This window comes from Nelumbo nucifera, chromosome 5 (genome assembly GCF_055504915.1).
Source record: "Nelumbo nucifera cultivar China Antique chromosome 5, China Antique-T2T, whole genome shotgun sequence".
NCBI lineage: Eukaryota > Viridiplantae > Streptophyta > Magnoliopsida > Proteales > Nelumbonaceae > Nelumbo > Nelumbo nucifera.
This window is the reverse complement of record NC_142653.1, coordinates 15064903-15082261: the sequence shown is the minus strand read 5'-3', so window position 1 is coordinate 15082261 and position 17359 is coordinate 15064903. Positions and strand designations below refer to the sequence as shown.

General features: G+C 39.1%; 1 protein-coding gene across 1 annotated transcript; it reads left to right on the top strand.

Moving 5' to 3' along the window:
* Positions 1-1984: 1984 nt before the first annotated feature.
* Positions 1985-9898, top strand: LOC104604396 (O-fucosyltransferase 7-like). The gene is made up of 12 exons (XM_010268700.3): positions 1985-2306; positions 2889-2987; positions 3200-3299; positions 3392-3459; positions 5257-5345; positions 5430-5610; positions 5719-5847; positions 5938-6071; positions 6234-6447; positions 8606-8790; positions 8896-8991; positions 9302-9898. The coding sequence occupies exons 1-12, from the start codon at positions 2151-2153 to the stop codon at positions 9453-9455; spliced, it is 1605 nt and encodes a 534-aa protein (XP_010267002.1). The 5' UTR covers positions 1985-2150; the 3' UTR covers positions 9456-9898.
* The last annotated feature ends 7461 nt before the right edge of the window (positions 9899-17359 follow it).

Below are 17359 nucleotides of genomic sequence, written 5' to 3'. Positions count from 1 at the left end.
TTAGAGTAAAGAAATGTGGTGCACGCCGGTATGCCACTTGCCACGTTTGGTATTTACCAAAGCCGACCCTTTATGAACAAACTTGTAGAGAAGAATTTAAGTCTGAGACTTTAACTTCATCTGACCCTCTGCTTGCCAGGTGGCATCTTCCTGTCACTTCCCTCTCCCAGATGGAGCACTTCCAAGTTTCATTAATCGAATTTGTTAGCCATGTACAAATGTGGACCAGACTCCAGAGAGAAAGCGAGAAAAAAGCGGTCATGAGCGTCATGGAAGGTGTCACATAATGCAGTAATGAACATTCCCTAGTCAGATTAGTAAAGACCGAGCCAATAAAAGACAGACAAGTTCTTTACTCCATCCGTCCATGGATCGTATTTGTACTGGGCACAGCCAGCCCATTGTTTGGATTTGCATGAATTAATATGATATAATGGCAGTGACCAAACACCTCCTCCGGATTTGAGATTTCATCTCTCTTTCTCTATTCTCTTTGAATTGATCAGAATTCAGAACCCTCGTCCGGACGGCAAGACGTATGTAAACTACGCGTTATGTTGTTATGGTCTTATGGAGAGGGGGCCCATGCACGTCGCAGTTCGTAAAAGAAGAAGGGAATGCACATGGGTCCCGTTCCTCAATGCTCTAAAAGAATCGCTTCGCTTCCAACAAGATGAGCTGAAAGCTGTGCCATAAACTTCTCCTCGGCCCACTTTTTTTTTATCTTTTCCCTTTTCACTCATTTTAATCGTGACTGAGATTTCCTTTGAACGGGGCATATATTCCATACAGGTGGCAAGAAGGAAAAGATCACGAGAGAGAGGTGAAAGTTTGCTGAAGCAAGGAATACTATTTGGGACTTCTTCCCTGAATCATGAACCCAGGCTGATTACATTTCCTTAATTTTGCCTGAAGAGAAGAAAATTCAGATATTAAATTGAAATTAGATTGTATTGTGATCTAGTACACTGGAGTCTAGGTAGGCCCGGTTGGGATTTGTTTTAGAAAACATGGATTAATCCATAATATTTAGACTCCGTTTGATTCATGAGAAAAAGGGTCTGGAATTGGATATTTTGATTCCAACTGTTTGGTTGGGTGAAATTGAAATTCTATTTTTAGTTCTGTTGGAATGACATTTTCTTATTTAAGGGCCTCTCTCTGAGGAATAAAATCTTATTCTTGTTTATTCTAGTTCTCTTTCCCATTTTTATTTGAACCAATAGATCATTCCTATTCTAATTCCAGAGGATTTGGATTCTAATTCTAACTGTAAACCGAACAGACCCTTAATTAGTTAACGCTGCTCAGATTGGATCCATGCATGCTCCATTCTCTTTTAATCCTTCTGAGATTGGAGAATCTCACGTTTATTTGGAGAAAATAGTAGTGTTTCTTGCAACATTTGACAGAAATACGTAACAATCCCTTGGACGGTTTGGTCCAAAAAAAACACCAAATCATCATTATTGGGATTTGGGATGACCCGCTGACCATCTCTATCGACCGCAGCGCACATGCATGCCCATATCCCTCAGAATGGAATTAAATCCATTTACAGTTGGCCCCTGTTTCACAAAAATTGCACCAATCACAAGATCATAACCATGTGATCAATTTTGCTCAAGAAGAAAAAGACGTACAGGGTAACTGGTTATGGTTTCCTATCCTATCTTCAAATGGAAAGGTGGTAGATTCTCAATCTCAAAAGGGATTTGTCTGGACGGTCCACGACTCGAGATTGATGGGCATATGCTGTACATGTGATATACGGAAATATTTGGCCGAAACGAGTGGAGTGGGGAAGGACGTGGAGGGGTGTTGATGATAAATGTAGCGTAATTGTATCCTCGTTTCTCTCCATCTCTCCGGGCCCCACTCCTCCCATCCATCTCCTTTGTTTTTATTTTATTGTGAAATTCAGAACTCACAAGATCTTAACCTTTTATTTATTTATTTATTTATTTATGCAACGAGCGAAAAAGCGAAGGCTGGAAGCCAGGAACAACTAACAAGAATAACAGTGAGCAGAAGCAAGCTTGTCTTGAATCTTACAGATGGAGAGATAGAAACTTGTAGAGCTAAAATGGTTGTCTGCGATTGTTCTGTTGCTTCGTTGTAGAGGTTGTAAGAGGAAACAAAATAGAGAGATGCATAAGCGGAGGTTTATACCTCTGGTTTTGCTGCGGACTGCGTTAACGTACGCCATTTGTGCTATAGCTCTTCTGGCTCTGCTCTCTGTACACTTACACGTCTTTCCTTCGGCCAAGCTCCCATCTGTTTCCGACTCTTACAAGCTCCCCGCGGTAACCGTCTAAATATTTCTCACCCCTTTTCTTTCTGCATCACAAGTATGCAATTTTCTTTTTGCATCATTTCATTCATTATTTCTTTATCTTTTTATTTCATATGGCTTTCTTGTGGCATTTCTGAGAATCCTGGTTAGGGTTTTCAGTTTCTTGGCGGCTCCTGTGATTTTTATGTTCTGTTTTTGGTACAATCTGTTATCTCGGTTTCCTGATTTTAGATTTCGAGAAAATCGTTTTTATCTGTATCAGGCTTTGCTGTTATTTTGTTCTTAATTTTCCCTTTTTTTTATTTTCGGAATAATAGAGATGGCCATTAAAGATCAGCTTGAAGAATTTTATTTTCAATTCTCTACCAACAAGTCTTCCTTTTTATCTTTTATTTTATAATTTCTGTATTAGTTGCGTGAAATTAGTGTGCTTTGGAATTTAATTCATCGCTTTGATGACTAATCTGGTATTCTTTTTCCTTTTTTTTTTGGGTTTCGAGTTATTCATCAAATGTTTAATATTTCTGCAATATTGGTGATTGGGAATGTGAGATGAGATTGTATGCTTATATGGGGTTGTTTCGTTTTGCAGCAACATGAAATCAGTTACAACAGGTTGACCAATGAGTTAAGTTGGACACAAGAGTTCTCTCCGCCCCAGTTGTCGAAAGCTCCTCCCCCCTTAACTAAGGTTTTTGTGTTTTAATTAATCTTTTCAATTGATTTATAATTGTAATGTCTGAGCATTGATCCTCTACCTTTTCCTTAAAAAATGTTTAAAGACTTGGAGGCAGTTAATCTAATGCCAGTATTCTGTGGATCAAATATTTTAGTTTTAGATAATATTTGTTAGCGCAAAGTAGTTATGGATCTTTCATGTTTTCACTCCCTTAGACTTGACAGTTGGATGGTTCGAGGGGAATTTTGGATTTCAACAAGTTGTGGAAACCTCCTCGCTCTCGTGATTTTGTGCCCTGTGATGAGCCTAGTCCATTGTATTCATGTGAGACAAGTAGAGTTCGGAATTACTTTTAAATCTTTCAATATAAGCAATTATTGAACAAATTTTCCTTATTATATATCTATTTTTATCAGCTCCTTCAGAGTCGCGTGGTTACTTGCTTGTTAATACCAATGGTGGACTCAACCAGATGCGGGCTGGGGTTAGTATCATTGTTTCCACCTCTTCTACACAAAGGTTCTATTATTTCCAGGATCTCTATGAGTCCAATCTAGCCTTACTATCTATTTTGTATTCTGGGTGGTTTGTCAGGAAAAGTGGTGTGGTAAATAAATTTCAGCATGTTTTAGCCTTGTGTGTTTATTGGAAAGGAAAATTGTGCTTGTGTCATGCTTGTTATAACAATGAAATGACTGATGTAGCAATTCAACAATTAGACGAATAGTACTAAAGAAATTTAATATTTTTAATTCTTTCATTTTCCATGTAATAAAATTCATCCCTTGGTGACTTAGGCTTGAACCTTTTTTCTATGCCGCCATGTTTCCTGCCTAAATTGAACTTTATATAAAGAGAGTTTTATATTTAGTTCTATTCAATCTATTCTTGTTAATAAAGGTCAAAGACTTTTCCTGACATATCAATGTGAAGCTAGATTCTTGTTATAGCTAGCTTAAATGACCTTTTTGACTGCTTAATCTTGCTCTAAAGGTGTGGGATAGCAAGTATTACTAGTGAAGGTTGATGTAACTTTCTAAATATCAACTAGGAAATTAAGTGCATGTTGCAGTTTTAATGCCATCTTCTCTGTGTTTGCTCAGTACATATGAGATGACAGGTTCTGCTAGGAATATTTATGATATTTTTTATTCTGACTAACAGATAACCCATTTTTGTTTTTGGTATCAGTATGATTAAGATAAACTAAGATATGCACCAAATGTGTAAGGAGTAACTATTTTTAATGCTTACATAAGGTCAATCTTTAAATGTACACTAGATATACACCAAATGTGTTAAGAAGTAACTATTTTTAATGCTTACAAAGGTCAATCTGTAAATGCACACTAGAAAAATATAATCCAATAATTGTGCTTATCTATACCATACAGAACAAAATATCTTGCTTAAATTACACATTGTAATTTGTAAATGTCCCATTAACCCATCCGTCATCATTGTTGTTCTACCAAAAAAAATCCATCATCATTGTTCTAATTTGCCATCCACAAAAATTTGTTGAAAAAATATGCAAATTTGGTACTTATCAATAGATAAAAATTGTTTTCCTTCAAAATAAGACGTTGATAAATCAAATCAGACTAGATCATATAACTAAAAAAATGGTTCCTTATGGGACGCACATAATGAATGCTTACATTGCTTAAATTTGTCAAATGGGGTGTTAAATCTTGCTATAATTTGGCCATAGATCCATAGAAAGAGTGATTGGCAGTTGGTACTTGTCTTGTTGAACTAGAACTTTTCATCTTGGGTACTGTAGGAGACACCAACATTCTGCGACTATTGATCTGGATCATCTGGTCCTATTGACAAATGACAACTATTGTACCTCTTTTATTTCGGTTTTATGGGGGCTACAACCATAACACTAGGCCTAGGTGTATGGTACCATGTTAATCACCAAAATGAAAACTGTCAAGCCAATAGTTTCGGTGCAGGTGGATAGTTTGTCCAAACTCCAAATGACTCCACAATTATGTCATTAGAAGGAAAAGATCAGGGGGAAAGGGAAAAAAAAAACATTTTTGAATAGAATGGGGAATTCAACCCAACAATGCCTTATTCCAACTTAGGGGGTTGGATAAATGAAATCCTGTTTCCTGCTCCCCTCCACCAATGGTCATTATTATGCATTATCGATTTGATAAGGAATCATATCTGCACCTTGGTACCTTAGTATCCTATGTTAGTTTTTTGGTGGTGGTACATATGTCCATTTTCCATAGCTGAAATGAATTTTTTACTTGCGCTGCAGATTTGTGACATGGTAGCTGTGGCCCGTATCATTAATGCCACTCTTGTTATTCCAGAACTTGATAAACGTTCATTTTGGCAAGATTCTAGGTAGAGGTTGTCATAGCAATTTTTTCTTTTTCCTTAGTGATGCATGGTTAACAAGTTAAAGTATTTTAATTGTTTAAATGGCAGCAATTTCTCTGATGTCTTTGATGAAGATCATTTTATAAGTGCCTTGGCTAATGATGTTAAAGTAATAAAAAAACTTCCAAAGGATCTGACAACCGCTACTCGGGCAGTTAAGCACTTTAAAAGCTGGTCAGGTATAGACTACTACCAGGATGAGATTGCTCACATGTGGGAAGAATATCAGGTATTTTCATTCATTTGCTTGACTAGAATTACTTGATTTATATAAACAATCTTATAAAAAAAGATTTATATAAACAATCTAGTCTTATTTAATTAAACCATTTTTTAGGTTATTCGAACAGCTAAATCTGACTCTCGCCTCGCAAATAATAATCTACCTGTGGACATTCAGAAGCTGCGTTGCCGTGCTTGTTATAAGGCCCTTCGTTTTGCCCCTCGGATTGAGGCAATGGGAAAAGTAATTGCTAAACTACTTTTTTTTCTTATTTGTGATTACTGTAGTTTGTAAAATTATTGTAATTGAAGTTTCCTATGCATTGCTTTGCAGTTGTTGGTAGAGAGGATGAGGTCTTATGGTCCTTATATTGCTTTGCATTTACGTTATGAGAAAGACATGCTTGCTTTTAGTGGATGTACACATGGTTTGTCTCCTGCCGAAGCAGATGAACTAACCACAATCAGGTGGGAGATATTTCTATGAGGGCATTTACTGAAAGTCAACTAGTTATATATTCTTCTGAGAAGCATTTCTTTGGAAAACATGCATCTTTTCTGATTGTGCTGAATTGCTGATCCTAAAACCTGATGCTTCCTTCCCTAATTATTGTTATACTTCTCTTGCAGAGAGAACACTGCTTATTGGAAGGTGAAAGATATAGATCCCATTGAACAGAGGAACAAGGGATATTGTCCATTAACTCCAAAGGAGGTTGGAATGTTCCTAACTGCTCTAGGATACCCTTCAAACACACCTATATATATTGCTGCAGGGGACATATATGGGGGTGATTCTAAAATGTCTGAGCTTCGGTCCCGGTTTCCTATTTTAATGAGCAAGGTATGAACTTTTAATTGGTTTTGTTTTCTTTGGATCTAGGTTTCATTTTGTTCCAATTAACAAATTATCATGATGATGGTGATCTTCAAGAGTTTGAACTTAAGTTTTTCAATTTGTCTGTGATTCTCAGTTTTCTATTGTGATGCTTGTTGGGTTGTGTGGGGAAGATTCCAAACCATGGCCATATGTGGGTCTGTGCCTTAAATCATTGTGAACACCCAAAACATGTAAAGGAAGCTTCTTAGGCCTAAAATCCATGCTTCTGTATCATATGGATGGGTAATCTAAACAGCTTGATTAAAAAATTGACATCTAGAACTGTCAAGTATAAATTGATGAAAAGAAAGTGTGTTGCATATAAATCATCTAATAAATGCATTTGGAAGTTTGTTAAACAAAGATCTGACCAATTTTTAGTTCTTGATAGTTGTAGATGCCTCTATGCTAAAGACAGATAGGAGACAGGATCTCCCAAGGTATTATTGTTTGAATGTGCTTAGACTGGGAGTTTTAGGTGCATGAACTGTTAAATTTTTCAAGTGGTTACACAAAAACACTCCAGTTCCAAACCCTGGTTTTAGGGCCTCTTCAAAAAGACTTGAATTTTTCATGTTTGGTTTGTTATGGGAAGAGGGGAATAACAGGATATTCCAAGGAGTGGAAAGAACTAAGGAGCAAGTCATTGACTCCATGGTTGTTAGGGTAATACATTGGATGGAAGCAACTGAAATGTTCAAAATTTTCTCAGCTGAGGCTATCCTAAGGGGATGGTCAGTAGTGGCGAACTCTTCAGTTGCACAAAGTGTGGTTCAGCCCCTTTGGACACCTGCAGCACAACAAAGAATATAATTGAATTTTGATGGAAGCTCATTGGGCAACCCGGGGCCCTCTGGAGTTGGGGGAGTGTTCAGGGATGGGGAGGACAGGATGCAAGAACTTTATTCTGATCCAATAGGTGTGGGAGATTCCTTAAGGGCAGAAGTTATGTCTCTACTCCAAGGTATGAGATCAGCCAAGCAATGGGGATATCAAAACCTTGAGGTAGAGAGAGACTCTAAACTTCTAATAGGATGGCTGCAGACAAAAAGCTTGGGTGTATGGACCCTTAGACAACAGGTGAGGGAAATACTTTGCTTAGCTAGGGAAGTGGGAGTAATGTTCAAATTGGTAAGGAAATCAGCCAATGCTGTGGCTGACAATTTGGTAAGGCAGGGGACCCTCGGGGAAAACTTGTTTTGGGCTGTATTGTAAGATTTGAGATTTGTGTGGGGTCAACAGTCATGCTCTGAGTGGTTGACATTTTTGTATTTAACTGTTATGTTTATGTTGATATGTAACTTCCTTTTTCCCTCCCCCAGATAACTTTGACTTAAAAGAAATTGCAAGATCTCACAATGAGTTTAGGTGTCAACTACAGCCTAGATGAAAAAATATGTAGTTATTTCTCCTTTATGTTCTAGGTTCTCATCTCTAAATCTTCTGCTTTCATAGGCAAGCTCGTATTTGTTTACGTACTGGCGGAACTTCTAATTTTTTGTAACTTGTGGATTGTGGTTCTTTTTTCCTCTTCGTTGTTAGATGGTTCTGTAGCTGGTTTATACATCTCTACTTTTTCCGACACTCGTTCTTTTCCTGTTGTTACATTTTGTGCATGCCCATGTGCTTACCTGTTCATACAAATATTTGAAGTGTCTAAAATTCCCCATGGAAGGTGAGAAGTGAATCTAATTTGAGCTCACCAGATCTAAGATTTGGAGGAAATATGTTGATGAAGGGTTTGCTATTATGACTAAAGGGCAGCTCATTCTAATTTTTGCAGGAATAAAAATCATAAATGTCAAAGATAATTATGTTTTGAAAAATGTTCAAATGGGTAAAACTGTCTTCTGTTGCCAGTGGTGTAATTCTAACCACCCATCCCACAGCTCCTTTATGTTGCCAACAGGCCAACAGCTGTACATATGTTTTTGGATTGTATTTTACTTAAGTTGAGATATGACTTTATCATATAACAGTCATGTAGCAATTCGACTTGGGAAAAGTTCTAATGTTCTCTTAACAAATTTCAGTATCATAGGTGGGAAAAGCATAATTCAAGTTACGTTATTGGCTGCTTTTGATGGCAAGCTTATTTGTTCACTTCTAAATGTTTCACCAGGAAAAACTAGCATCCATGCATGAGCTTGAACCTTTCATGGGTCATGCATCTCAAATGGCTGCACTGGACTACATTGTATCAGTTGAAAGTGATGTTTTTATCCCTTCCTATTCTGGTAACATGGCAAGGGCAGTTGAAGGTCATCGTCGTTATCTGGGACACAGGAAAACAATTTCTCCAGACAGGCAAGGCATTTTTCTTGGGAGAGAGGGATTGAATAAACTTCGGTGTTTAATCAGTCTTTCAAGAGGTTGCAACTTTGTTGAATTCTTGCCTATTCTTTTTTCCAGGAAAGCACTTGTTCGGCTATTTGATAAAGTTGAAAGGGGTTCACTAAAAGAAGGCAAAAGTCTTTCTGATCAAATAGTTGAAATCCACAAAAGACGGTAAGAATTACCAAATATAACACTATTTTTCATGATTACAAAGAATGGAATGAGAGCATATTACTCTACTTTTTGATACAGTGGAATCTAAAATGTTTTTGGTGCATGAGTTCATTGGGTCAGTGCCTCAAAGGTCAACTTGATATTTTTTATGCGCCCCCCCCCCGCCCTCCCCTCCCCCAACCTGACTGTCTAGGGCCTATGGAATGGACATGCACAGCTTGTGTAGTAGAAATATAGAATTTGTTTCAGATCTGTTTGTACATGGAACTTTTCTAATTTGGGTGTAAATTTATTATGTATTTGGCAGTCAAGGATCCCCGCGTAAGAGAAAGGGCCCCATCTCAGGAACGAAGGGTATGGATAGGTTCCGATCAGAAGAAGCATTTTATGTGAACCCTTTGCCAGATTGCTTATGTCAGAAGGAAATGCCCCATGTTAAAGGTTCTTACATTAGTAAGTAGACTCCATGACAGATTGATTCTTTGGGAAGTAATTCATCACCTCATTGGCTGGCAGTTTATTGGAATTTTTCTTTCCATCATTGTTTTCAATTGAAGCTCCTGAAGCTGGCGCTGTCAGTAGTGCAGCTGCGGAATGTATATGTTGAGTATAGATTGATCGAAAGTAGACTAGAATGTAGAGGATAAATCAGGTATAGTGGAGGGGTTGCTCATGTAAAGGCCTTTAATTCCATTTTCAGTGTTTATCTAAAGATGTATCTATTTCTGTATATGGTGGTGAAGTTGGCCAAGTCTTGAGATGGAGAGGGAGGGGGATTTGTTTGGGTTATTTGTTTCTCTTTGGAAATAATGGGCTCCTTCCGGTCTGTATGATGTATCTATTTCATTATATTGGTTGTTACAGAACAATAATGATACGGATAAAAAAAGTATTCCACTCCTAATTCTTTTGGTTTTCGTGCTCAGTTGTTTTTCTTTGTTTTCCAACGTGACAAGTTCCACCTTACATTTTTCCCAATTCCACTTGAAGCTGAAAAGTGGAATTTCAAGGTTTTAAAGGAACAAAAATAATTGCCCAAGAAAATATTTTTACGTGAATAATGGAAAAAAGAACAGGGTAGGAAGTAGGAAAACAATCACCAGTTCACTACACATAGCGTGGCAGGCACCAAGCAGTGCAGATCTGGGCTCATAGCCATTGCCCATGCACCATTGGCTATTTGGCATTTTCACCATAGAAGCAATGGCCCCTTGGATAGATTAGGAATTTTCAAGTCAGTCCCTCTAAGGGCTAAGGGTGTCCAAGGATCGGTTTTGGACAAAATTAATTTGAACGGATTGGACGGACCAACAAGACAATCGATTGGACCGATCTAGTCCAAAATATTTATTAAATTGGATTGGACCTGGTCCATTCTTAATAAATTTATATTAGATTGGGTTGGATTAAGCCAATGTCTGGTCATTGATATATGATAAGAATCAATGGAATGAATTTGGGTTGAAAGTTGAAATCAATCTAAATTAAAACGAATTTGAATAGATTGGATGGTCCAATTGTCCAAATATTGAATTGGATTGGTCTAAAATATTCATTGGATTGGATTGAACCTGGTCCATTTGCAAAGGACTCGCATTGCATTGGATCGGAATGGATCAAATCCAGTCTAATTGACACCCTTACATCTAGGGATGACAATTTTCCCCATCCCCGACTTCCCCCACCCTGCCCTGACCCCGGTTTTATATATAACATTATTTATAATTTAACATTTTTATTTATTTTAAGTAAATTTTTTTTCAAAAAAATATTGTTATCTAAAAATATTTTGGGGATTCGGGTCCCAGCAGGGAACCCATCCCCATCGGGGATCGGGGATGGAGGAGAAATTTTATTCCAACGGGAATCGGAGACGGGGATGGGGTTAATTTCAAAATCAGGACCAACGAAGGAGAATATGATCCCTGCCCCAAACTTGCCCCATTGCCATTCCTACCTGCGTCCCTCAAGCTGCAATTACCTACGTCCCTCAAGCTGCAATTGCGGCTTATGGCTCTTCATGTGTGGTTGTGTCAAATATCGGCAACTCAGCACTGCTAGTCCTAAATGTACTAACATTCAAGTATCTGGGGCTAGCAATATTGACCCTAGCCCGTTTGACCCACCCAATCTATCAGTGGGTCAATATGGGTCGAGTAACCCATTAGGGTCAATGGAAAAGGGTCAATGGTACCCATTAGGGTCAAGATGAGTTGGGCCGCGCGAGTCAAGATGGATTTGGCCAAAGCCAACTCTATCTATACTCGTCAAATCTCAAAAAATAGGAATTGCAATTATTCGAATTTAGGCCTCCTAGCATGCCCATATCTCATTACATTTCCAAACCACTATGCCACATTTCATTTTGAGATTAAAAATGAAATAAAATAGATTTTATTAACTTTCATGTTCACATGCAATTTTATAACATGAAAAGGACTTTTAAAAAGTACTTTTACACGAAAACACTTATAAAAGTATTTTTACATGAAATCACTTTTATTAAAGTACTTTTACACAAAAGCATTTTTACGAAAGTACTTTTATAAAAGCACTTTTACATGAAAGAACTTTATGAAAATACTTTTACAAAAACACTTTATGAAAGCATAAAAGCAGTTTTATAGAAGTACTTTTATGAAAGCATAAAAGCAGTTTTATATAAGTACTTTTATGAAAGCACTTTTACAAAAATACTTTTACATGAAAGCACTTTTATTAAAGTACTTTTACAAAAACACTTTTATGAAAGCATAAAAGCACTTTTACAAAAACACTTTTACAAAAGTACTTTTACACAAAAGCACTTTTACAAAATTACTTTTGTGAAAGCAATTTTATAGAAGTACTTTTGTAGAAATACTTTCATAAAAGTATTTTTGTGAAAGCACTTTTACGAAACCACTTATAAAAGTTATGCATTTTTTGCAATTTTTTGTACTTTTCTACACAATTTTTGCATTTTTTGGTGTTTTTCATGCATTTCCTACAATTTTCTGGTATTTTTTGCTTTTTTTTTTTATTTTTTCAGCAAAAGTTCTGAATTTTTTGTAATTTTTTAGTTTTTTTTTATAATTTCTACAATTTTTTAGTATTTTCTGCAAATTTTCTACTATTTTCTGCATTTATCTACAATTTTTTGCATTTTCGAGTATACGGATTGATCTGACTCATTTTTGTCACGTGGTAGTCTTGAGAGGGATTATTCTCTCAAAATTTATTATTTTGGATATACTGGCCGTACCAACCCATTTTTGTATTTATAAGTGAGGGTAGGTGGGTTAGTATGGGTGAGGGTGGTTAAGGGTCAATACAGATGGGTCAGGGTAAGCTAGGGTTAGGGTGGGTTATAACCCTTTAACAATGATTGATAATGGATCATGGTGGGTTGGTGGGTCAATATGGATAGGTTGATATTCAACCCTTTCCCAACCCAACCCAATCCACCCATTTGCCATCCCTACAAGTATCCTAGTAACACTTGTTCTAGGAAGACGATAATTTGAACTGGATTCTAAAGAACATTTTCAAATGGAAATATGAAGAAGATTCAAGCAAAATGATCTAGATATTCTAGAGAACATCCTTTAATTTCCCCTTTTCAACTGGAAAGATAAAACAACAAGGATTACCAAGAATGGAAAGAAAACCTCCCTTAGACTAATCATCAAACATATTTTCAAAACCCTAGTGAGATGACTATGTATCCATAAATTGTTGTGTCAAATGGTAAAAGATGGGAGTTGAGGCTTCAAGCCTTGGTTTTACATCCTTAGCTGCAGCCTGCAGCGCAACTGAAACTAAAAATAGTTAAGCTTATCATGTGGCAAACAGTTAACTCGTATCTAGTCCAACAACAAATTATGAGAGGGAAGAGGAGATCCAAGTCCAATGCTGGACAGCCTCCATTCGGACGCTACATGCACATAGGGGTGTCAATTGGACTGGATTTGGTCCAATCCAATTCACTCCAATGTGATTTCATTACAAATAGACCAGGTTGAATTCAATCCAATGTATATTTTGGATTATTTTGGACTGGTCTAATTCAATGTTTGGACCATCCAATTTGTTCAAATTTGTTTTAATTTAAATTAATTTTAACCCAAACCTGGTGAATTAACACCTATAATTTTCTATCAATGGATTAGATATTGGCTCAATCCAACCCAACCCAATATAAATTCATTATGGATGGACCATGTCCAATCCAATCTAATAAATACTTTGAACCATTAAGTTTGAACTGGTCCAATTCAATATATCTTGTTGGTTGATTCAATTCAACCGAATTGATTTTGGTGTGGATGGGGTCCAATCCAAAACCAGCCCATCGACAGCCCTACATGCACCGCCCAAAAAATTTTGGGCCTGGGCCACACATTATTGGAGAACCAACTCCCTAGGCCTCTTCCTCTTTCAAATGGAGTAAAGAATCTAAAAGACTAATTGGATCTAGGGACCAAGTTTCGGATCAATTTCTGGGCCTCATTTAAGGAGGAAACGGTAGGGATGCAAACAGATTAGATTGGATTCGAATCAAGGTATATTTGAACCCAATCCGGCATTATTCATGTCAGATCCAATCCAATAGGACAATATTTTAATTTGAATCCTATTGGTAAGTCAAATCTTCAGATCTGATTCGATCCAACTTGTTTTCTTTAAAAATTGATAAATTATTCAAAGAAAAATAAAATATACTAATTTGAATAAAATAAAAAACCAAAAATACAAGTATTTTTTAACTATTTTCATCATATATACATGTTTTTTTATAAAAAATAAATAATATAACAATTTTATAAAAATATATTTATAAATAAATAACATATATATATATATATATATATCAAATTGGATTTTCTCGGACTGGGTAGGGGTGATCCAAATCAGATCCAATTTTTGATCGGATCCTATTATCTGATCCGATCCGAAGAAAAATGATCCGAATTCGACCAAATATAATTTGATCTCGGATCAGATGATTCGATCCATTTGCACCCCTAGGAAATGGGATGATACAACATGAGAATCTTGTAATGTTATTTGATGTAGCGCAATCCGGTCACTCCTAACTGGCGCTCGCGTGACTCCTGAGAGGTACCTGAGACGAGAGGAAAGAGGAAGAACTCCCGGGGGGTTTCCCGGCGGGAACGCTCCGATGCTTAAGTTAGTATTGTGTGCAATAAGCAAAAGGAGAACGAAGGCTAAGAGTGCAGGTTACACAGGAAAGAGGAAGAACCCCCAAGTGCCCGCCGCACAACCCCTCATGAGTGTCGCGGAGTACGAGTTCGGCTTCGGTAGGCTGCAAGCAACGCAGATAGGGGATTGTGTAGGATCTCCTGTACAGCCACTTGTCTATCATGACGTATTTGGCTGCCTGGCGCTGCACCCTTCTGGCCACATTGCGATCTGCAGGGAGGGTCCCGTATAGCAAGAAGCTCGCGAGCGGGTCAATCCAGCTCGGCTCTGCTTGAACGACGGGAGCGACCTCCTCTGCCCTCCTGAGAATGCTAGGCCAAGACAGGTCCTCTATGTACACGGTTCTCATGGTGATGTCGCTAGTGCTGGCTAACTTGGACAGGGCGTCGGCCTCAGCGTTCTCCGACCTAGGGATTTGTCTGATGAAATGTGACTGGAAGTCGAGCAAGGCCTTTCTAACTTTGGTCGAGTAGGCAATCATGGTTGGCTCTCGAGCTTCATACTCGTCGGTGACCTGGTTAACCACGAGCTGGGAGTCGCTGCAGATAACAATGTGCTTTGCTTTTACTTCTCTGGCTATGGCTTGTCCAGCTATCAACGCCTCGTACTCTGCTTCATTGTTAGATGCCGCGAACTCGAAGCGTAGCGCGTATTCCAATTTCGTACCGCTTGGGCCGTGCAGAACTATTCCGGCACAGCTGCCCTGTTGGTTCGAGGAGCCATCTACGTGAAGGATCCAGGGCTCCTCATCCCAGCTCGCGGTTGGCCGAGCTAGGAGAGGTGCCACACTGGCTGCTACCTCACGGGGTTCGGACTCGACCGACCCGGGAGCTTCGGGCTCACCCGAGCTGGGAGCCTTGCGCTCAACCGGCTTGGGAACTTCGGAGCTAAATGTGCATTTGGTTATGAAATCTGCTAAGGCTTGAGCCTTAATGGCAGTTCGCGGCTTGTACTAGAGGTCGTACTCGTTGAGCTCAACGGCCCACTTCGTCAATCGACCAGAGTCCTCGGGCTTAAGCAATACTTGCCTCAAAGGTTTGTCAGTGAGAACGATAACAATATGAGCTTGGAAGTACGGGCGGAGCTTCCGGGCTGCAATTACCAGTGCGTATGCTAGCTTTTCTATCTCCGGGTATCTCATCTCTGCTCCCTGCAATACTTTACTAACATAATAGATGGGTCGTTGGACCCGATCTACTTCCTTTATTAGCACCGAACTGGCCACTTCATCACTCGCCGAGAGATATAGTTCTAAGACATCGCCCTCCTCGGGCCGGGTTAAGGTTGGCACACTAGCGAGGTATTTCTTGAGCTCGTCGAACACGAGCTGGCAGTCTTGGGTCCATTCGAACCCTTTGCTCTTAATTGCCTTAAAGAACGGTAGACAGCAGTCCGCCGATTTAGACATGAAGCGGCTCAGGGCGGCTATGCGGCCATTCAACCTCTGAACCTCCTTCAACTTTCGGGGTGGTCTCATATCTAAAATGACCTTAATTTTATCCGGGTTGGCCTCGATGCCGCGCCGGTTAACGATGTATCCTAAGAACTTGCCCAAGGTCACACCAAACACACACTTGTTTGGGTTCAGTCTCATATTAAACTTAAGCAAAATTTTAAAAACGGAATGCAAATCTTGTATTAATTCATGTGCGAATTGAGTTTTGACGACCATATCGTCTACATAGCATTCTACTTTTCTACCGATTAACGACGCAAACAACTTATTTACAAACCTTTGAAAGGTTGCCCTTGCATTTTTCAACCCAAAGGGCATAACCTTGTAACAGTGTAGGTCGAATTCCGTAATGAAGGTAGTCTTTTCTTCGTCCACCGGGTCTATCTTGATCTGGTTATAGCCCGAATAGGCGTCCAAGAAACTTAGCTACTCGTGCCCTAAGGTCGCGTCCACCAATCGATCAATTCTGGGGAGCGGGAAGCAGTCTTTTGGGCAATCCCGGTTCAGGTCGGTGTAGTCGACGCACATGCACCATTTTCCGTTGGCCTTCTTTACCAGGACGGGGTTGGCTACCCAACTCGGGTAGTGGACTTCTCTTATGAAGTCAGCTACGATGAGCTTTTCGACCTCCTCGTTGACCGCTTTCCACCGCTCCGGGGCTAGGTTGCGTTACTTCTGTCTAACGGGCCTAACTACAGGATCAGTGTTTAGCTTGTGAGTTATGAGTTCGGGGTCTATACCGGGCATCTCTGTCGCGGACCATGCAAAAATATCTAAATTTTGAAGTAAGAAACTTACCAGTTCTGATCGTAGAGGTTCCTGGATGGAAGCGCCGATCTGAAGCGTTCGAGTTGGGTCCGCTGCTGAGGTCGGAATCACGACTGTTTCTTCTGTTGGCGCGGCTCGTTCTTCGCCTTGCTCCATAGGCCGCTCCAGCTCGAGGTCATCGGCTACCTTGGTCTTTCCGTTCAGGGCGGCGACGTAGCACTTACAGGACTTGAGCTGGTCGCCCCGCGCTACTCCCACACCGAAGTCGGTTGGGAACTTCATAGCCAAATGGTAAGTGTGTTAGACAGTTTTGTATGCCCTTAGCTTCAATCCGATTTGATGTACTTTTGTTATTTAGTGGAAATAAATAAAGTGCATGTTTGATTCATGTTGTTTGGTTTAATTCTGTGTAAGACCCTAAAACTGGACACTTTTAGAGACTCGTGTTAGTTTTAAATATTCATAGCCGTTGGATAAGTCTGGGGATATTTATCCTACCAAGGTTGATACTGGTGTGCCACCAAATGTTGGGATGGCCTGTCTCAGCCACCAGGGTAAGACCCAAGGCACATGCAGTATGGGATTACTTGAATCCTTGAACCGGACCAGATTTCCAGTATTACCCTAGACCTTGGAGACAGATGGGCAAAATTGGAAAGTTACACCTGACCCCTAGACTCGATTATGACATTTCACCAGGTATTGGATCGGGCTGTCTTTGATATGCCAATCAGTGAGATCCTTAGATGGGGATCAAAACCTAGGTATGTTGGGACAGTCTGAGAATTCATCTGAGTGGGTGATCATAGTGACAGGATCAACCCCTTTGTCGAACAAAGGGTAATGATCGGGAGTGCACTCTCTCTGATCGGCAGTTTGGTTTTGAATTGTTTGCAAAATTAATATAATTATATATATATATATATATATGTACGG